General features: G+C 35.4%; 1 protein-coding gene across 2 annotated transcripts in view; it reads left to right on the top strand.

The window, feature by feature from the left end:
- The window catches only part of NME7 (NME/NM23 family member 7), a 232294-nt gene that overhangs the window by 52052 nt on the left and 156493 nt on the right, over positions 1-23749 (top strand). For both annotated transcript variants that reach the window (XM_065935656.1, XM_065935658.1), the window contains exons 4-7: positions 1088-1198; positions 5141-5191; positions 6684-6891; positions 12168-12276. In XM_065935656.1, the coding sequence (XP_065791728.1) occupies positions 1088-1198; positions 5141-5191; positions 6684-6891; positions 12168-12276 (479 nt within the window). The remainder of the gene's footprint in view (positions 1-1087; positions 1199-5140; positions 5192-6683; positions 6892-12167; positions 12277-23749) is intronic.

Raw genomic sequence — 23749 nt, 5'->3', positions numbered from 1 at the left:
GACATTGAGACAGACTTGTGGACACAGTGGCGCAAGGTGTTGGGGGTGGGGTGAATTGAGAGAGTGACACTGAAACGTATACACTACCATAAGTTAGATAGATGGCTAGTGTGAATTTGCTGCATGACAGAGGGAGCGCACCCTGGTGTTCTGTGACAGCCTAGAGGGGTGGGATGGGTAGGGGATGGAAGGGAGGCTCAAGAGGGAGGGGACATATGTATGCTTATGACTGAGTCATGTTTTGTATGGCAGAAACGAACACAGCATTTTAAAGCAACTATCCTCCAACTAAAAACATAGTGAAAAAACATGTTAGCAGGGTGTTTACTAGTCATAAATGTTGTCAGGCAGGGAGGCATTTATTTCTTTATACATGATTCATGCTATGAATAAAGTGTTAACAGAAGAATTTATAATTATCTCCAAATCAGTGCTGAACTGACTGCATGGCATACACGTGTTAAAGTTTAAGAGACCAGAAATCAAGGTGATAATATGTTTAATGCAATTTTTTAGAAAATTGTTGTCTTTTATAAAATGCTAAGAAATAGAAGTGTTTTTAAACACCTATGTTTTCTTATGTGGGCATATTTAAAATCACAGTCTTAACTTTTTTCCCCTCTAACCTTTTATTACTCATTTTATAGATTGGGTACTAATTTTTATTTCCTTGGGAAAAATAGTAAGCTTCCATTGTATAAGTTTTTATTTATTTATTTATTTTAATTGGAGGCTAATTATACAGAGTGAATTGGAGCCTATTATACAGAGTGAAGTAAGTCAGAAAGGAAAACACCAGTACAGTATGTTAATGCATATATATGGAATTTAGAAAGACAGTAACCGAGGCCCTATATGCGAGACAGCAAAAAAGACACAGATATAAAGAACAGACTTTTGGACTCTGGGAGAAGGCAAGGATGGGATGATTTGAGAGAATAGCATTGTATAAGTTTTTAAGAGACTGTTAATACATTTCTCTTTGTAATTCACTTTGAGCTAAGATTTTAATGGAAATGACCTCTGACTAGGTATTATAAGTAAAAACTGCTGAACTATTTTTATTTTTAAATGTATTTCCTTACAGAACATTAGCCCTGATTAAACCAGATGCAGTATCAAAAGCTGGAGAAATAATTGAAATAATAAACAAAGCTGGATTTACTCTAACCAAACTCAAAATGATGATGCTATCAAGGTAAATTTTTTGATCATTTTCAGTTATATCATGTCTGGTTCCTTTTTAAAAAAAAATTCTCTCTCATGTTGTTGTTGAAAAACTTCCACAGAATGACAAAGAATAGTAATCTTATTAGAATGAGAAAATATAAGATAACGGTAATCAGATATGTAAATTATGATTGAACTCTAAGCAAGTAGGAATTTTCAGGTTACACTAATAACTATTAACTATTTATTAGACATTAATTCTTTATTTTATTTCATAACCCCATCAGTGTTTCATATCTGTAATCTTTTATATAACACATTGTATAGAAATTATAGAAGAAATGAATATTAGATTATTCATATTTGACAAGGAACTCTTACTGTTGAGATTTCAAAAGTGATGTGCTTGGAAGTGTTTTAGCTTGGAAATGTTTTCGTTCCTCCCAAAATATTATATGTAATTGGTAGATATACCTATTTACTGTTCTGAAAAGCAAGCCATTTTATTTGACCAGATGTTTTCTAAGTTATTTAGTGAAAGTTAGACTCACTGTAAGGTAAGGGGATTAGTGTAGTTGTTAGGCAGGGCTGGACCCAGCAGTTGTGTTACTTACTCTAGTGATTTATGTTTGGTTAGGTGTCTTCTCACTGCTGTTCCTGGCTCTCTCTCCCATGGGACAGTTGCTTTTTGGTCTCTATGAGAACAGGGACAATGGATTGCAGTAGAAATTCAATATTGAGAAGTCTGCTCCCTAGAAACCTTAACAAAACATCCTCAATTTTACCTCCAAAAGAGGCAATTTGAAATTTTCCCCTGTGTAAGATCTCCCAGCTTACACACATTCTAGAAAGGCAGACATCTATTTCAGAGCACAGAATCTAAAGCCAGTTTAGGTTGTGGCTCTGTACAACTTACTTCTCTGTTTCAGTTTCTTCATCTGCTAAATGGAGGTTATAACATCACCAGTATTGTAAAGTTGTTATGAGGGTTATGTGAGCTTAATAAAGGTAAACTGCTTTGAAAAATTGTTGCACACAGTAAACGCATATAGGTGTTAGCTGTTAGTGGTGGTAGTATAGTACTTACTAGCGCTATCATTGTTACTTAGTAGAAACAGAGGTCATGATCCTTATGAGCATAGTTAGGTTTGTCCCGTTTCTGTCTGTATTGAAGATGCTTGCCCTTACAGCAGGCAATGAGGCTGAATTCTGAGAGATGACTTTGAATAGTGTTAGTGACATTCAAACTTTTTTATGTCTATATCAAACACTGGAGGTGTAATCTGGCATCAAACTTCCCACAATAAAACTGCCCCAAAAAACTTAACGACTGTTTAAATTGTTCATAGCCCACCACATACATCTCTATTAATATTACTGTCAAGTCTTGGATTTTGCCTAACTTAAAAGTTAATAAGTTAGTGTGTTATTCTCTCAGGGATGCTAGCAGAAGACATGAGACTTCTGAGCCAGGGACACAGGGCTTGATTAGGTTCAATTAGCAGCATGAACATCAGGTTTCTGTTGGTTCCCGTTGCCTTCATGTCCTGTGAGAATAATATGAGAATAATATGAGATGGGTCTGGGTAGATGTTGCAGACACAGTTGATTGCATCACAGCTGAGGAGGGTTGAACTCAGGTTACCCACTGTTTCATTAGCAAGCTGTAAACAAGTCTGCTCTTTGTACTAAAGAGACATGACCTCATCCCTCAAAGTCACTCACTATAAACATAACTCCAAGAAATGGCTAGGATAAAGAGTAGTTGGGGCCTTGCATTCTTGGCATACCCAATCAGATGTGTTAGGAAGGCAAGAGACCCACAGAGAAGTGTCTCCCAAAGCTTAAATCTTCTTAAAACTTACTTGCTCAAACGTCGGCTCCTCCCTCACAACGGTATCTGAAAAGCAGCAGCTGGGTTCCATTTAGCTGTACTTCTAGTTCTTGGATCAGGGCCTGATTCAGAGTAGGCGTTAAGTAAATATTTCATAAAATAATTAATAGGTCATTGTGAGAATGTTATGAAAACACAAGAAAACATAACAAAACAAGAACAGAAAAGACTTCTATAGGTGGTGATGCACTTGTTTCCATCTAAGCCTTTTAAGGGAGGAATTAAATAAAAGTGATGAGGAAAAAAATTCATGAACTCATTTTGGTTTCAGTGATAGATTTTGATTAGAAGTAACTATGGAGTCAGTGACATGTTAGAAGAAAACAATAAAATACTTTAAACAATTAATAGTTTTTATTAGTGTTAAAGATGATTTTGTTTTCTTAATAGTTCTGTAGAATTGGTCAGATTAGTAGTCTTACTGCTAACTCTTCTAAAATACTTCCCACTTGAATTTTTCAGAGTTTTACCTCATTTTAGCATGCAATACAGATGCTAATTCTTCTGCTTACCCTCTAGAGTTTTAATGTTTATTTTTCTGAAGTTGGTGACAGAAAGGTCATAAGCAATCAGAGATTCGGATTCACATCTCCTTGTCCTTCCTTTACTGAATAGCATTTTGGTCCGGATAAGTTATGTAATCATGCTGAACTACATTATTTTTAAATGTAAAATGAAGATGATCATACCTCTTTCAATCAAACCTATTGTTGTGGGGAATAACAAAATTTAAACGTTGGCATATAATAGGCTCTAGAAGAATACGTTTTCTTCCCCTTCTGTGTCTTGGGGCAAATTTTGTTTTCTATACTTGCGTAGTATACTTTCATAATCTCTTCATGGCCAAAGAGAATATTTTAGTACACTTGGTTTGAATAAAAGTATATCCTGATATATGAATTATTACATGAATTCATTATATGAATTTATTTTTTAATGGGCCCATAAGATCTTAAAGCATCGCGTGGCTGAAAAGAATCAGCCTGCAATGCAGGAGACCTGGGTTTGATCCCTTGGTTGGGAAGATCCCATGGAGAAGGTAATGGCTACCTACTCCAGTATTCTTAACTGGAGAGTTCCATGGATAGAGAAGCCTGGTGGTCTACAGTCCATGGGTTCGCAGAGTTGGACATGGTTGATCAAGTAACCTGTAAAATCTTAATGCATTGCATACTAAATTATCAAGCCTGAAAGTTTAATCCTTTGTTAGAGGATACTTTGCTATTTTAAAAAACTGATGTTGACATATGTTTGTCACATACTATGAACTGTTTCAAGCCTTTGAGAAAACTGTGTGAGTTTGAGACACTTGGTTTGATTAGCTGAAAAATCTAAATAACTTTTTCAATATGTGTTAACTTCCATTATCCTATTCATTTTCTCCATGGTTGTGGGGCTATAAATTTAAAAAGTAAATCCTGATTGCCACTGATAAATTCAGATTTCTGAATATCTCTATATTATCCCTTTTTGGGGAGGATGTAAGTTCAAGCATTAGTTTTTAATATAGTAATAACCAGTAAGAGTACATTGATGTGCATAATTTGTCAAGCAGTCTTTAAAAACACAAGTCTTTCTTTTGGATCAGTCTATTTAAGGAAGAAAGTTTTAACTATTAAGTTAAAATTCTAGCCTAGGCTCTCAAGTTAAAGCCTATAGAAGAAAGTAAAAACTTTTGAATTTGTAAATATCTTTGCAATAATTAATATTTTTCTTTTCATTGATAAAGATTACAGATTTTTTGATGTTCAACTTATGTGAACTTTAAAAAACAGTAAATCTTATTGGTCATATGTTAAAATTTGTTTTTAGAATGATAAACATGCTAGTTAAAAGGAAGATAGTATAGACTTGAACATGAATAGTAAATATTGCCTCTTTTATTCATTTTAATTTTACATCTTAACATAGATATGCATACTAGCAAAAATTTAAAAAGAGGGGGCATTTGAGCAGAATATTTGGTGAAAAGTCCTTAATTCACATATGGATCAAATAGAGAATTTCATTATTTTATTAATATAAGTTGATTTCCTTACATAATTCTTAACTTTTGTCACTTTGATTATTTTACAGGAAAGAAGCAACAGATTTTCATATAGATCATCAGTCAAGGCCCTTTTTAAAGTAAGTGCTGAATTCAGGGCTCATGGTGTATAATGGAGGATATTGTGGAAAACTAAGGAGTTATAATTTCACAATTCAAAAATCTGTTACATGAGAATAATTTGTCAAAACGTCCTTAGCAGGGACTTCCCTGGTGGTCCAGTGGCTAAGACTCTGCTCCCAATGCAGGGGGCCCTGGTTCGGTCCCTGGTCAGGGAAATAGATCCCACATGCCACAACTAGAGTTCACATGCCTCAACTGAAGAGCCTGCATGTCACTGCTAAGACCCAGTGGGGCAAATAAATAAAATAAAAATATCTAAAAAAAAGTCCTTGGCAACATCTTGCAACTGCAGGGAGCTTTTTTTCTATGAATTGGTGTGTTTTTTCCCCCTCTCCTTTTACTAGGTGAAAATTCTTTGTTAAATAAATATACTAAACTTTAATCAGAAGCAAATGGCATGAATTGTTTAAATTATAAGAAGCATAGCTTTCTTTTTAGATTTCAGTAGAATAAAAATAGAGTAATAATTACATTTATGTTGAACTATTAACGGTATTCTCAATGTATGTAAAACATTGTTCGTAGAACCCTTATATTAGCTAAATTGTTTAGTACACATTTTGCTGTTTGAAATATAGGAACAAATATGTTAGAAAGTGAATCTATGTTCTAAATATTTGGGTTGTATTTAAAGTTAAGTGGATTTAGTGTACCTCATTACTGTTGACAAAGAAGAAGTGCTTACTTTTCTAATAAAGAAGGATTAGCCAAGCTATGGTAGACATTCTAGTTGGTGTCCTGTACATAATAGTGTTTTATTCAAGTTTTACATAAGAAAATCATTATGTTATAGGTTATTTTAAACAAAGCATTATCAAAATACTCCCAAACCTTGTGTAGAATAGGCATCCATAATTCTCTTGGAAATTATTCTTCATTATAGTCTTTGTATATATTTGTATTATTACAACTTCTAGTTTAATGTCTTGTATGTCACTAGACGAACTCAGTGCTTAGTGACTGAGAATTCATTGTCATTCTTTGAATTCTAATAAATCTACACAGAAATTATTGAATTCTTACTACAAATATATTTCAAGATATCACTCATCACTTTGTCTATTGAGATTTTATTTGACTACCATGTTAAATTGTGTGAAAATAAGATTCTTCTGTACCTTTCAGAACAATGCAAAAAGCAGCAGATCAACAATATGCATTTTAAATCAATGAAATAGTCTTAGTTCACTGAAACATTGATGCTTCTGCTAACAGTAATTGGTTTGACAACAATAGTGATTTGTAGTGACTCAGGCTACTGCAGGACACTCAGTTTATGAAAACTTTACCTTGTCCATGTAAAATTCACTATGTCCAATAGTTCTGAGATGATAATATTCATATTCATAGCTATATGATTAAATACTCAAATGGTAATATTTCTTTGTAAAGAGAGATATCTTTGTTAATACAAAAATGAAGCAAATCAATCTTTCACCGGTTTCACAGTGAGCTGATCCAGTTTATTACAAGTGGACCTATAATTGCCATGGAGATTTTACGAGATGATGCTATATGTGAATGGAAGAGACTTCTTGGACCTGCAAACTCTGGCCTGGCACGTACAGATGCTCCTGAAAGCATCAGAGCCCTCTTTGGAACAGATGGCATAAAGAATGCAGCTCATGGCCCTGATTCTTTAGCTTGTGCTGCCAGAGTAAGGTGTTTTTAAACTATTTTAATTTGTTTTGGTTTTGCTAAATGTTTGATGTCAGAGTAAAGCATTTTGTCACTGCTGACTTAAGGTGGATTTATGCAGCTGATCTAATAGTAGAAGAAACCTTTGACCTTTTGCCTGTGATTAAACAGACATGAGTTTGAGCAAGCTCTGGGAGTTGGTGATGGATAGGGAAGCTTGGTATGCCACAGTCCATGGGGTGGCAAAGAGCAGGACAAGACTGAGCAACTGAACTGAATGACATGTCTCCTTTGAGAACTGGTAACCTAGTCATGGTCTGAATAAGTTTCTCCAATTAAAATACTTGTCTTGTTTTGTTTCAGACTTGAATCACTGAGGCTTATCAGTAAATGAATTATTCCTGTAAGAATACCCGTTTATGGAAAGTGAATATTCAAAAAGACATATTCTTTCTTTGACTCAGACTTGACACCATATTTTCAAGCTTAACATCCTTCCTTTTTCTACATATAGTTAGTGTTTATGAAAGTTTTTCTATTAATGATTCTCATTTTGGATTTATATAAATAAGGTATTACTCCACTGGGTTTATACTGATGTTGAATTAATGAAACGCAAGTTAACTCTTCACATTCTGAGGAGTTTCTCAGCTAGTTTAATATGGTTTTTAGTCTGGTCACATATACAGTGGAATAATACTAGCAAGTTTTATGATATGAAAGTGAAAGTGTTAGTTGCTCAGTCATGTCTGACTCTTTGCAACCCCATGGACAGTAGCCTGCCAGGCTCCTCTGTCCATGGGATTCTCCAGGCAAGAAAACTGGAGTGGGTTGCCATTTCCTTCTCCAGGGGATCTTCCCGACCCAGGGATCGAACCCACATCTCCTGCATTGTAGATGGATTCTTTAATGCTGAGCCACTGAGGAAACCCTTAAGTTTTGATGGCTGTGGAATATTCTCTTGCATGGATAAAACATTTTTACTTCAGCATTTCCTTACTTTTGGATGTTTTGTTAGATTCTAATTCTTTTCATATTTGTAATAAGGGTTCGCTGATCATATGACTTCATATTTCATCTATATCTTGGTTTATTTTCTAAGAACAGATTTCATATTTGACATTAGAATATGTAGATTTCAGTATTTTTTTTTAAATGTCTTAAATTGGGTCCTTTACAAAAGTGATATTTAAAATGACTGTGTGAAATTTTCAGAGACACCTGTAACTGGCAACCATTTATTAATGTATTTTATGATGATGATTAAGGATATGAATGTAGATTAGTCAAATGTTTTAGGAGATTTCATATGGGGTCTTATCAGGGTGAAATTTATGAAATGGTATAAGTATATACTTAACAATTTGTATAAAATACAGTACAAAAAACTGTATACTTAAAACTGATCAAATTGAGTCTGAGTTTTATTTTTTGGGAAAGTTGCATGTCTTTATCCTTTCCTTCTAGGTCATTTAGAAACATATAAAAGACTTAGAGTAATAGCAAAGAACCTCAGAAAAAACTTCATGCAGAATGTTTAAAGCAGCTGAAATCACAAAAGAATATGAAGTTTTTTGTTTGACGTTATCAGTATATTTGTTGTTTGAAGTCTCTAAACTACTTGCCATATAACTGTGACCTAGTAACAGTGTTCTTGCAAATATTAGCTGGATTAATAGGTGGGACAGATAATGACAGTCAGCACAAGGAGAAAGAGAAAGCAAAGACAGAATTACTCACTTTCACCAAGATACATTTAAGTGGCAATCTTTATATTTTTGCCTTAAATACATATTTATTCATATATAAATGAGTACTTGAAAAACTTGGGTTTTCTTTTTTTAAACTGAGCAAAAAAGAGACGCTGAGACAAAAATAATTGGCCAAATAATTGGTTAAGCTAGAGTTAGAACATTCTAGCATTGCTTTTTACATCTGAAAGAGAGGTGATATTATAGAAGAAGTTCAGGACTTTGGAGTTATTATGACTGGATTTTGAAACATGAATTTGTCATGTATTAACTCGCAAGGGCTTGTTCCTTAAGTCTTCTGAATGTCTTTTTTTCTCATTTGTACAGAGTAGATAAATAAAAATTTCTTCATATGTTAAATAAACTACTTCTGAATTTCAATCATTCCAAAATGTTTATTGAGAAGCTATTGTGAATAAGACAAGATCCTCCTTCTCATGGAGCTTAGAGCTCTTCTAATGTCAGATAATAAACAAACAGATCTATACCTCTGATGTCTACTGATAAGTGCTCTGAAGAAAATATACCAGGAGAAGGGCACAGAAAAAGACCAGAGTCTAGAAGGATCGTGTGTGGAGTAGAGGTCTGGAATGCTATTTTTTTAAAAAAGTTAGTTTATTTTTGGCCGTGTCCAGTCTTAGTTGAGGCATGAGGCTTTCTATTTGTGGCAGGAGGCTCAGTAGTTGCAGCGCCCAGGCTTAGTTGCCCCTTAGCATGTGAGGTCTTGGTTCCCCAACCAGGGATCAAACCCACATCCCTCTGCATTGGAAGGTGGATTCTTAACCACTGGACCACTAGGGAGGTCTCTAGAATGCTGTTAAAATAGTATATTCAGAAAGTCCTTACAGTCTCTGGTTTGAGCAGAGATCAAAAGGAAGTGAGGGAGAAAAACCTTGCAAATGTCCAGGGGAAAGTGTTCCAGGAAGAAAGGAAACAATACATGTAAAGATTCTGAGGTAGGAACGTATTTGCTGTGCTCAAGGAACAATAAGGAGGTGAGGCCAATGATGCTGGGGCAGAAATAGCTTCATGGAAATAGCTTGAGGATTAGGTCAGGTTTAGCCAGGGACCAGGTCACATAAGGCCTTGTAGGACATCTGGGACTTCGAAATTTATTGTGAATGAGACAGGAGATGTTGGAAGGTACTGTGCAGAGGAGTGACAGGATTTTTATAAGTTTCATTCTTACTACTGTTAATAATGGACCAGTTAGGGTGGAGAGACATGTGTTGTGGGAAAAGTTGGAATGGGAGGTCAGTCAGGTGGTTAGTGAAGTTGTTAAAGGGAGAGTTGGTTGGCATGTGGCATGGACCAGAGTGACAGATGTGGAAGTAGTGGATGGATTCTGGATATATTTTGAAGGATTTCCTGATATATGGGACAGGTGGAGAAGAATCAGGAATTACTAGTTTCTTTTTGTTGTTGTTCATTTTTGGCTTGCGCAATTGAAGGATAAGGAAAAAGGTGGGATTGAACAGATTAATGGGAGACAGTGGAAATTAGAAGTTCTGTTTTGGATGTTTTAAATCTGAAATGTCAATGTGAATGTGTAGTTTAGGGCGGAGGTTGGGCCGGAGGTTAAAATGTAGGAACCATCAGAATACAGAGAGCACTGAAAGTCATGGGACTCAGGGGCCTCAGCAAGACAGTGACAGCAGAATAGTGACAATAGATGGTACTAGACCCCTCACCAGTACTTAGGGGTCTGCTAATAGGAGAAAATCATGAAAGGAGACCGAGAAGAAGTGACAAGTGAGGTGGGAAGAAAACCAAGTAACGGAAGCATTCCAGGATGTAGGGATCAATTGTGTCAAATGCTGTTGGGTCAGGTAAGGTGAGGTCTGAGGATTAACCAGGGTACTTGGCAACGTGGAGGTGGCTGGGGGTTTTCATGAGTAAACTTCCACAGAATGAAAGCCTGATGAGTTGTAAGTTTAAGAGGGAATGGAAGAGAGAAGACAGAATGAAGACATCTCTTCTGAGAAGTTTTGTAAAAGGAAGCAGAGAAGGGGCGCTGTAGAAGGGCCCTGTCCTTATCGTTTGCAGTCCTCTACCATAGCTTCTTGTCACACTAGGTTTACTTCATTCATTCATTCACTACCTACCAGGACCCTGTAGGTATTTGAGTTTTCACCTGTACCATACAAGTTCTCTGAGAATGTGTAATCAAAGCATCTGGTACAGGTCTGCAAATGGTACTTGGTGATACTCATCAAGAAAAGTAATAAGCAAAGGCATTAATACAATAGAAGGATACTTGTCTAAGGAATTGAACATTTTAATTCTAAAGAGTCATTAATGCTGGAATCATTCAAGTATATTTGCTACTATTTGAGCAGTTCCTCAGATTGGTTTTTTATTTGTTTTTCTGGCCACACCATAAGGCATGTTAGATCTTAGCACCTCAACCAGCAATCAGACCTGCACCCCTGCACTGGGAGTGCAGTGTCTTAACCTCTGGACCACCAGGGATGTCCCCCAACTGGTTTTTTTTGAACTGCATGCCAGTGTGATACAGTAACACATCCTATTATCTTTCAATTTTTAAATTTAATGAAAATGAATATTTACTTTGAGCTCTTTGTTTTAGATGCTGAAGCACCTACAAGGCTATGCAAGTTAGTTCTTTTGGGGGGCAATTACCAAAATAACCACAACCTTGGAGAAGTATAGGGTACTGATGATTGGCAGCATCAGTAAAGGCCTCCTGGAGGAAGTGATCTTTTAAGTGATCCTTCTTTGAGGACAGCTGGCTTTATAGGGAACAGTGGAGATAATAGTAGTAAAAACTTAGTGGCAGAGAAGCGTATGTCTGAAAAATTGATTAGTGTGGCCATCTTCATGGCCAATTCAAATTGCTGGGTTGTCCTTTTAATGAACTATGTGCAAAGAAAATAGCATAGCATGTATCTGGTTATAAAATAAAGTTCATGTGATTTGACTTTAAACTAGCACTATATATATATTTATATATATAGTAAATTAATTTTAACTAACTGTAGCTTTGATTCTTGAATACTCATCTGTTTCTGTAAAGATTTCCTAATTTTTAACTGCATTTTAGACATTTTAATGAAAAGCTTCAAATTGAACCTGTGTCTCATAAACTGATACTTTGGATAAAATAGGGAACTTTATATTGATTACGTCCAATATTCAAAATGTTAAGACATTCTCAGTTTTATTCCTGGGACATATTGTCATTGCTTTAATACTTCTTTACATGTTCCTTTTTAAGACTTAAAACAAGGTTCAGTTCATCAGTTAGCCTTTGTAAAAAGAATTTTTAGGAAATTCAGGAAAGAATTTATATTGTGAAACTTTAAAAGTAATTGCTTTGTTCTTCCCCTCTCATAGGAGTAAAAGAGATTGTATTTGGGTAGCACCCTATGGGGCCTCTCTGGGACAATCACTTCCCCCATACCCTCTACTTTAGCTCCTCTCTGAGGTACACAGACAGTAGTCTCTGATGCACATTTCCTGAGTCGTTTTACAGATGTATAACAAAATCACATATGCCAAAGTCATTTCTCTGTGTCTTTAGGAAATGGAGTTATTTTTTCCTTCAAGTGGAGTGTGTGGGCCAGCAAACACTGCTAAATTTACCAACTGTACTACTTGTTGCATTGTTAAGCCCCATGCTGTCAGCGAAGGTAAGTACTGTGTTAAATACAATATAGCCAATACATTCTGCTAATAGCTGAATTTGTTAACATTTGTTTTCTTGGTATAGGTTAGGTGTTGAAATTAAAGTATAGTTTTAATATTTCCATTCACTTTTTTGACAGCACATGAATAAAAGTGATGTAATATGAGGACAAAATCTGAGTTTATATTTGTCTTTCTCTTTGTGCATTTCTAAAAGGTGTTCCTTGGGTTCCTGCTCACGCTCATCCTGTTACTGATCTTGATTCTCTGACTTCTAATCTGCTTTCTCCTCTCCCAGCCACATACTGTGATTAACTTAATTCACTTAAACAGCACTTCTAATTTAAAGCAACGTTTGTCAGATCTGCAGTATGCCCTTCCTGAGAAAGCTGGAAACTTCTTTTGGTTCTGAGTATCTGAAACAGAGTTCTTTCATATGTGTGTGTGTGTGTGTATGTTTGTGAAAGAGTTTGCAATTTTTTTCTTTATTTTCTTCGTGTGTTTGTTTTAGTCTGTTCAATGTATTTTTGTCAGCCATCCCAAATCCTTTTGGAAATGAGATGGGGTATAATTTAAAAGGTCATCTTTAAAAAGCTGGAATATACTAAATAATGGATGTTTAAATAAATACTAAATAAATAGTATTTATTTATACTAAATAAAATAATAGATGAATGGATTAAAAAAATTTTTATTTTCTAAGTATTATATGGGTTTAAATCATTGTTAGTATTTAAAGATTTAAATGATATTTCATATACTCATATTTGATATCTGAAAGCAGAGGCATATGAGTTCAAGTAAAAGAAATTTTTGTTGAATCTAATCAGATGGCAGAATATTTTATTTAAACTTTGATATATCAAAGCATTTTTTATTTTTAAATTTCAATTTTAGGGATATTCTGAACCATTGTGAAATGCATAATTAACCCAATTCAGCTTAAGCTATGACTATATGAAATATAGTTTCAGGTCTCATGTTGAATTTAATCGTATTTACTTGGCCCCCTTCCACTGGCTGGCTTATGTTTCTTTTTCTATAATGATCCGTTTCCTGGTGTATTTAATTTTACCTGTGGTCTCAAAGAGGAGATTCTTTTAAAAAGGGGTTGTTAAGAGAGCAGCTGAAATGGAATAATGGAATATTATCTTTTGTTGACTGTCCACTCCCCCAAGGCCAAAAAGGCTTGTTGATTAAGCAGAACTGCGTTTATTGCTTACTACAGTAAGGAGATCACACCAGGATGGTCTCTTAGTGGACTTTACAATGGAGAGGTCATGGGCAGATAGTGTAGAATTTCAGGTGTGACCCTGAGAGATTTAAGGTAGGTCTGTCAGTGCAGTGATATGATTGAAATGGGGTAAAATTTGTGATATAATAATTTAGAATTAGTAGGAACATTGAGGCAAGAATCTTAACCGAGTCTTAAAAGTATACGACTGTTTGAGTTATTTGCCCCACTGAAGGAATATTGTGAGAAAGAAACAGTTTGAATAGTCTGTTGTTGAGATAACCGGACTTTTGGGACATTGTTGAGCTGAACAGTGAAGTTATTTGCTGATTTACAGTTTTATCTTTGTGGGCAGTAATTTCTTGGCACAAATGATAAAGTCATGTGGATATAGGCGGCCTTGGTTCTTAGTATTCTAGTTAATCTATATGAACGCAGTGATTCACCTCTAACTTCTAAGAGAACTAGAAAAAAAGAGCTTACTTTGTGGAATAAATGGTGGAAATTTGGGGTATTGTAGTCTTTTTACCTAAGTAGATTGAAATATATTTTGTTATTTGAAACTTAGGATTTAAAAGGGAAGAAAAACAAGGTGAATTTTCTTATTTTGTTTTCTAATTTAGAAATTATGCAATGTGTTTGTCTTAATGTCCTTAGTATTATTTATGTATAGTTAGTTTAATTCCATCGATAAAATGAATTATTTTTAGTCTGAAATCAGGCTGTGTAGATTTGTATTCTGGCTCTGCTACTTACTAGCTATGGGAATACTGGATAAATTACTTAACCTCTTTGTACCTTGTTTTTTCATCTATAAAATGGGAATAATAGTATCCCCTCTTCACAAGGTAGTGGTAAGGTTTACGTGCACTTAATGTAATGGTTACATGACTAAATGATTAAGTGATTAAATGTAGAGATTAATGTCCTAAACAGTGCCCAGAACTTAAAGTGCTATATGTGTTAGGCATTATTACTATTATGATTACTACTATATTCCTACCACCACTACTACTGTCATTATCTTTTACTTCTTAAGTAAAGGTGAATGACACCTTAGGGACAAATCAGTAGTTTAAAATACTAACAAGATCCAACATCTGTCATCCACAGAAAGATAATCCCTTTATTGTTTGAGGAACAAAATACTTAATTTTTTTAAAGTCTAAACTTAAGCCTGTGAAGTAGGATTAATGCTTCCATCTAGTTGTTTTGGCAGCTATCAGCAATTACCTATTCTGATTGTCCATTACTGTTGGCATTGGGCAGGAGATATTAACCAAGTATGGGAGAGCTGCTTTTGCACTAGTAATGGTCAAGACATTAGGCTTTTTGATATATTAGAAACCTGAAGTTTTGTTGGAAATCTTCCTTTCTTTTAACAGATTACTGCATTAAACAATTCGCTACATTTTTCATAACATTGTCCTCTCTGATTGTATGTTCCTCCTCAGTAAAATAAGTCAGGATAGTTTAGAATAGAATAGATATTATTCTGTGAAACTCTGTAGAAAATTTTTATGAAAGTAAATTATATTGTGTAGCTCTCTGTTGTGTTTTGGCTCTAAAAACTAACTTACTACCTAACAGGAGCCCCCCTGAATTTCGGCTGATTGAATTTGGTTAAGTTCCCAGCTTTTTGTGTGTTGGATTTCCTTCAAGTAATTCAGCATCTGGAAAACTATGGAAGAGGCATGACAGTTTTTGTTATAGAGAGATTGGATTTACATATGACTTCACTTATATGTGGATTCTAAAAAATGAACAACAAATGAACAAACAAAGCAGATACAGACTCACAAATTGCAAGGATAAGCTGGTGGTTGCCAGAGGGGCAGGGCTTTGGAGAGGTGGACAAAATAGGTGAAGGGGATTAAAAGGTACAAATTTATAAAATAAATAGGTCAGGAGGATGTAATGTACACATAGAAGAGTCAGTAACATTGTAACAGCTTTGTGTGGTGACTGATGTTAACTCCTCTTGCTGTGGTGATCATTTCGGAGTGCGGAATCAGTGTACACCTGAAACTAATTTAGTATTATATGTTAATTATAAATAAAAGGATTGGGTATTGCATTGTTAATATCAGTTTCAATAAAAATTCTTGGAGTGGGCCCAGCTTTGCTAAGAGTTAGAGTTTTAAACTCTAAAACTGTGATGGTTTTATCCTATCTGAAGGAGTAAACAGTCGAAGGGTATGTACAATAGGTGCATTGAACTATTATACATATAAAACTCTTGACTTTGTATGGAGCTTCACATGTATTTTTGAAGCACAAAATTATAGGTATTTAAAAATATCTAATGAATTTGTAAGTTATGAGGACTTTGATTGAAGTCATCAATGTATTCACTTATAAGGAATCTCAAGAGTTTTGTTAGTTCCTACTAAAGAATCCCAGTCTTTAGGAAGGATTGCTTTTTTTTTTTTTTTTTCCAGCTTTATTTTTTTTTATTTTTTTAAATATTATTTTATTAGTTGGAGGCCAATCACTTCACAACATTTCAGTGGGTTTTGTCATACATTGACATGAATCAGCCTTATAGTTACACGTATTCCCCATCCCGATGCCCCCTCCCACCTCCCTCTCCACCCGACTCCTCAGGGTCCTCCCAGTGCACCAGGCCCGAGCACTTGACTCATGCATCCCACCTGGGCTGGTGGTCTGTTTCACCATAGATAATATACATGCTGTTCTTTCAAAACATCCCACCCTCACGTTCTCCCCCAGAGTTCAAAAGTCTGTTCTGTACTTCTGTGTCTCTTTTTCTGTTTTGCATATAGGGTTATCGCTACCATCTTTTAATGGTCCTAACAAAGTAGTTGTGCATTAGGCTACTGAAAACCTTTTAGAAATAGTGAAATTTGCCTGCTAATATATTCCAACGTCTAGTACCCTTTAGAGGGAAATAAGAGCCCCTAGGATTGTCAGTTGTAATGTCTTGACTGAGGGCAGAGTAGAAGGAAATCTTCTCAAATCTTATTAATGAGACTGTTAGAAAGAAGTATAGAACAACAATAGTTTTATATTATTAATATTAATTGTAGTTCATGTTTATGGGGTGATAAGTACTTTACACTAATTATTTAATTCTTAAAACTGTGAGGCTCGGTATTATTTGAAATGCATGCCACAGAGGAAGAAACCTAGGTAGTGAGATGTTAAGTGACTTGCCCAAAGTCCCTCAACTCTTAGGTGGTAGGGTTGGGATTTAAACCAAATTTGTCTTCATTTTACCACATTATACTATCCTGCAAATACACGGGTTATCACTTAGACCCTATAAATTCCCGTCATCAATTTTGATTATTAACTCCATTTTACTGATGTGGAATCTAAGAATTAGAAGGGGTAGGTTATAACTTGAAATCCAGGGCTGTTTGATTCCACAGCTGGAATTATTTGTGATATTTGTGCTACTCCATTGAGATCAACTAATTGTGGAAAGCCATTCCTGATAGGTATGAAGGGTAATCTGAATATCTTAAACATAGTTTAAAAAATCATAACTGGGTGGAAGATACTTATAGTTTAAGGTAGAACTTGGAGAAATGAATGCTGTTCTGGTCAAAGTAATGGTTAAGAGATGAATAACAAGTTCTTAAAAACTAAATTTAGAATACTTTCTTAAAATTTTTCAGTTAAATGGGAATAATGCTTTTTATATTTCTAAAGATGTTTAATTTGATTATAACAATTGTTCTTTTGAACTGTTTTTATTTTTATTTTAAAATTAATTTTTATTGGAGTATAGTTGCCTTAGGCTTCCATGATAGTTCAGTTGGTAAAGAATCTGCCTGCAATGCAGGAGACCCCAGTTTGATCCCTGAGTTGGGAAGATCCCCTGGAGAAGGAAAAGGCTACCCACTCCAGTATTCTGGCCTAGAGAATTCCATGGACTGTATAGTCCATGGGATCATAAAGAGTCGGACACGACTGAGTGACTTTCACACACACAGAGTTGTCTTACAAGTTGTATTAGTTTCTGATGGAGCAAAGACAATCAGTTATTCATGTATATATATCCCCTGTCTCTTATATTTCCTTCCCATTTAGGTCACCACAGAACACTGAATAGAGTTCCCGTGTTATACAGTGGGTTCTCATTAGTTGTCTATTTTATGCATGGTGTATATATGTCAATCCCAATCTCCCAATTAATCTCACCACCCCACCCCTGACCCTTGGTATACATATGTTTATTCTCTATATCTGTGTCTCTATTTATGCTTTGTAACTAAGTTCATCTGTATCATTTTTCTAGATTCCACTTATAGGTGATATTATATGATGCTTGTTTTTCTCTTTCAGACTTTGGTCTGTATGACAGTCCCTAGGTCCATCCATGTCTCTGCAGATGGCACAATTGTCTTTCTTTTTATGGCTGAGTAATATTCTATTGCCTCTATGTAAGGCTGGATACTATAAAACTCTTAGAGGAAAACATGGAAAACATTCTTTGACATAAATTGCAGCAAGATCTTTTTTGACCCACCTCCTAGAGTAGTGAAAATAAAAACAAAAATAAACAAATAGGACCTAATTAAATGTAAAAGCTTTGGGACATCAAAGGAAACCATAAATAAGACTAAAAGACAGCCCTCAGAATGGGAGGAGATATTTGCAAATGAAGCAACTGACAAGGGATTAATTTCCAAAATACTCAAGCAGCTCAATATCAAAAAAAGAATCCAAGCAAAAAATGGGTGGAAGGCCTACATAGACATTTCTCCAGAGAAGACATACAGATAGCCAACAAATACATGAAAAGATGCTCAGCTTCACTATCACTGGTTATTAGAGAAATGCAAATTAAAACTACATTGAAGTATTACCTCACACCTATCAGAATGGCCATTATCAAAAAAATCTGCAAACAGTAAATGCTGGAGAGGGTGTGAAGAAAAGGGAACCCTCCTCGTACATTGTTGGTGGGAATGTAAATTGGTACAGTCACTATGGAGAACAGTATGGAGGTTCCTTAAAACACTAACAATAGGACGACCATTTGACTGAGCAATCCCACTCCTGGGCATATACCCAGAGAAAACCGTAATTCCAAAAGATACATGTACCCCAATATTCATTGCAGCACTATGTACAATAGCCAGGATGTGAAAGCGACCTAAATGTCCATCAGCAGAGGAGGGTGTAAAGAAGATGTGGTGCATCTATATAGTGGAGTATTACTCAGTTCTTATTTTGGTTTATCCTTTTTTTAAAGTTGAAGACTTTTCCTAGGTGTAGTTTATTTTTATGTATTTCAGGTTACTCTGTCCCTTGCTCCTGCACTCCCGAACCTCCCGCTTGTTCCTTTTCTCCTCAGGGCTTTTCTACTACTTTCCTTTGCCTGGGATGTGCATCCCTTCCTCCTTCTCCCACCCCACAAAATGTCATTTTTCTCAGAGAAGCCCCAAATGATATGTTCTCTTGGCACTCTCTGCTTTCCCTTTATGGCACTTAGCATGGTTATTGTATATTGTGTAATTATATGTGTATGTGTGTATATAATATATAGCTATAATACATAATATATATTAATTTTTGAGTGATCATTCATTTTTCCTCTACTGTATTACAAACTCTGATTATAGGAACAGTATTTGTTTCATTGTCATACTTTAAAAAATATTTTGTACTCCTCATTGTAATTTTTCTTTTAGGAGAAGAAAGTGAAATGAAGTGTTAGTTGCTCAGTTGTGTCCGACTCCTTGTGACCCCGTGGGCTGTAGCCCACCAGGCTTCTCTGTCCAAGGGATTCTCCAGGCAAGAACACTGGAGTGGGTTGCCATTCCTCTCTCTAGGGGATCTTCCCAATCCAGGGATTGAACCCCGGTCTGCTGCATTGCAGGCAGATTCTTTACCGTCTGAGTCACCAGGGAATGTGTTACTTAGGAGTCTTTAGTATCTGAATGTTGTCAGAGAATGTGGTCTCTGTGATGTTTGTTTCTTTGAAATTTGTTGTTGTCCTTTGTGACTTAACTAGTGACTCATTTAAAAAAAATTCCAATGTGTGTTTGAAAAGAAGAATGTTGCTGCATTGTTCTCTGTTTATATATAAGTAGTTATTAATTCAAACTTGGTTGCCCCAAATTGTACTTTTTTTGGTCTGCTTGAATAATCAGCTTCTGAAAAAAACTTGGTTGAATTCTTCCATGTTAAAATTATTGGCTATTATGAATTTGTCATTTCTTCTTTCAATTTGGGCTGCTTTGTTTATCTTGAGGCTTTTGTTGTGTGACTTATCTTTTTGCTCCTTACGTAATGTCTTACTTTAGTTCCAATAATTTTTGTTGTTGTTGTTTACCTTAAAAGAAGGCATATATTTTTTTAATTTTTAACCTTTTCCTTATAATATATATCTTATAATCATTATAACTGAATTTTATTTCATTTCTATTTAAAAATTTTTTGCTTTTTCAATCCAATCTAGCAGTAGTAAAATGGTTGAATTTAACTCATTGCCATTTAATGTGATAACTGATTTGGATTCCTTTTTTTATCATGCTTAAGATTTTTTTTCATTCTTCTCCCTGCTCTGTAACCCCCCAGCTCTTTCCACCTTCTGTTAGATGGATAAATTTTTATTTCCCTCTTTCTCTATTGTTTATCTGCCAATTTGAAAGCCCTAGAGAGGGGATCAGCAGACTACAGCCATTGGGCTAAGTTGGACTAGCTGCCTTGCCCCTGGTGGTCCAATGGTTAGAATTCTGTCCTCCCAAGGCAGGGGGCCTGGGTTCGATCCCTGGTGAGGGAAATAGACCCCACAATCTGCAACTAAATATCCCAGAGGCCACAACAAAGTTGGAAGATCCCATGTGCCACAACTAACACCTGGTGCAGCCAAATAAATGTTTTTTTTATTTTTTTATTTATTTATTTTTTGGCTGAGAATGTGAGCTTTAATCAAAGGGCAGAGACTCACTGAAAGCCTCAGATACAGGAGTACAAACAAGTAATGAGAAATGCATTCTAGAAAGACAACTCTGGCCTACTTTTTATCACCAGTGTCCAAGTATGCCAGGCACAGGCCTATACAGTAAAATACAAATACAATCTCTGCCCTAAACCAAAGACAAAAACATTTAAACAAAGTATTAATAATACATGTGATAAGAAAAAGAAGTTTTAGAAATATATCAAGTTAAGGAGATAATACAGATCAGGGAGTGATTCAGAGCAGTAATCTTTAAAAGAACAGAACAAAATCCAGAATTCATTGATTTTGTACAATTCACATTATCTGGTATCCAATCAAAAACTATTAAACATACAAAGAATAAAAAAACAAACAATAAACAGACCAATAAATGATAAAGATGATGAAATTAATACATAATGACTTTAAAATAGATTTTATGTTAAATATGCTCAAGGATTTAAAAAAAATACAAACAATGAAACAGAAAAATATCTTATGTATACATAAATGTTTTTTTTAAAAAAATAAAGTTTATTGGAACACAGCCATACTCATTCATTTATGTATTGTCTATGGCTGCTTTTATTGCTACATTAGTGTGATTGAGTAGCTGTGACAGATAACAGTAAATCCTGAAAAGCCTAAAATTTTAACTGTCTTACCTTTTATGGAAAAAGTTTACTGACCTCTGATATAGAGTATATATTTTTTAATTCATTTGTTCAGTTGCTAAGTTGTGTCCAGCTCATGTTCAACTTTTTTGTGACCCCATAGACTATAGCTCGCCAGGCTCCTCTGTCCATGAAATTCTCCAGGCAATGGGTTTCCATTTCCTTCTTCAGGGATCTACTTGGACCAGGGATTGAACCCATGTTTTCTTTTTGGCAGGTGGATTTTTTACCATTGAGCCACCAGGGAAGCCTGTATTTTTAAATTGGTTCTACTTAATTAGTTTTAGCATCTTAAAATTTAAATTTTAAATTAAATTTAGCATCTTAAAATTTGAATTTCTACTTAATTTTTAGCATCTTTAATACTTAACTCTAATAAATCATATTAATAAAATTTGAGCTTGTCCACTCCAAATTTTTCCAAAGACAGACTTTAGAATGCTTTAAGCAACCACTGAGATTTTCTTTTCCCATCTTCCAACTTATTGGTGTGAAAATGTTTTCCTTTTTAAGTTTTAAATAACTTTATTGATGTATAACTTGTATAACATAAAATGCACATATTCTAATTGTACATTTTTGGCACTGCATAATAATGTCAAACTCTTAAGAGTCAAGAAGTCCTCCTTAATGGATAAACTTGGTCCTGGCTGATATCTCTAGGGAGACATTTAGAGGATGAGTGGTTTTGATTATTTGCATGTTACTATGTGAAAGCAGGAGGATTGAATAGATTTATTCCAGGCCTAATTGTGTACCTTTATGATTATAGGGTTTGGTTTTTTTTTCAACCAATGACAAAGCAATGAAAAGTCACTGTGTCTTTTATTGTTGAAAGTCAGGGCTTGCTTTTTACCTGACTGGAATAAAGAAACATCTGTTGCTAGGCAGCCAAAGCACTAGCACCTACTGACTGCAATGTGTGTATCAGGAATCTTAGACTCTCTTCAGTGCCTAGTGATATATAGTACAAGTGAAATATCTATCTATACTCAAATGTCTGAATTAGAAGAAACAAGAATATAGATAAAAGAATGGCAGAGAGCTCAGTGAAAATCCTAGTAACTCTATCTGGCAAGAATGATCATAGTATATAATGTTTGGAATGACTGTTATAATTCTATGGCTTGACATTGTGTGGCCTTGAAGACATTTCTTGACATCTCTGAAGCTTTATTTTTTGTTGTTGTTGTTCTGCAAAATGAAGATGACAGAACCTACTTCATGAGTAAGTTAATACATGTGATGCACTTGGAATAGTTTGCCTAGTAAGCGTACAATGAAGTGTTGGCTGTTAGTAGTAGTAGCTTTAGAGATAATATCACATAACACATGTTTTGAAAAACCTGAATCAGTTATGTTTTATCGCTTTGTAACAACCATCCCCAAATTAGTTCCTTAAAAATGGTTTATTACTTCTCATGGTTCTGTGTGTTCCCTGGTCTCAGTTGGGAATTTTCTTGTGGTATACATGAGGTCCTTGGTGGCTTCATGCAGCTCGGAACTGTGCTGGAGCTGGAATATACAAGATTGTTTTTCATCCTTCCAAGATTGTTTCCATGTGGCATCTTCTCTGGTGGCTCAAATGGTAAAGAGCCCACCTGCAATGCAGAAGACCTGGGTTCGACCCCTGGGTCAGGAAGATCGCTTGGAGAAGGAAGTGGTAACCCACTCCAGTATTATTGCCTGGAGAATCCCATGGACAGAAGAACCTGGCGGGCTAGAGTCCATAGGGTCACAGAGTCAGTCACAACTGAGCAACTAACACTTTTTCACTTTCTTACCATTCAGTAGTCTATCCTAAGCTTCATCATGGCATGGTTGCTGGCTTCCAAAAAGAGTATTCCAAGTGTTCAATGTGCAAGAGCTCAACAAGCCTCTGCTTCCATCACGCCTTACTGTCCCAATGGCTAACTCTAGTCATGTGGCCAAATCAGTATGACAGGGAATTACACAAAGGCGTGAATACCAGTACGTAAACCGAGAACTTCCAGATGTTCAAGCTGGATTTAGGAAAGGCAGAGGAACCAGAGATCAAATTGCCAACATCCGTTGGATCATAGAAAAAGCAAGAGAATTCCTAAAATACATCTATTTCTGCTTCATTGACTGCTAAAGCCTTTGACTATGTGAATCACAGCAAACTGTGGAAAAATTTTAAAGAGATGGGAATACCAGAACTTCTTACCTGTCTCCTAAGAAATCTGTATGCAGGTCGAGAAGCAACAGTTAGAACTGGACATGGAACAATGGACTGGTTCCAAATTGGGAAAGGAGTACATCAAGGCTATATACTGTCACGCTGCTTATTTAACTTCTATGCAGAGTACATCGTGAGAAATGCCAGACTGGATGAAGCACAAGCTGGAATCAAGATTGCTGGGAGAAATATCAGTAACCTCAGATATGCAGATGATACCACCCTTATGGCAGAAAGTGAAGAAGAACTAAAGAGCCTCTTGATGAAAGTGAAAAAGGAGCGTGAAAAAGCTGGCTTAAAACTCAACATTCAAAAAACTAAGATCATGGCATCTGGTTCCGTCACTTCATGGCAAATAGATGGGAAACAATGGAAACAGTGAGCTTCAAAATCACTGTAGATGGTGACTTCAGCCATGAAATTAAGAGATGCTTGCTTCTTGGAAGAA

Source organism: Muntiacus reevesi, chromosome 5, assembly GCF_963930625.1.
Source record: "Muntiacus reevesi chromosome 5, mMunRee1.1, whole genome shotgun sequence".
Lineage (NCBI taxonomy): Eukaryota > Metazoa > Chordata > Mammalia > Artiodactyla > Cervidae > Muntiacus > Muntiacus reevesi.
This window is presented reverse-complemented; position numbering and strand designations above follow the sequence as displayed.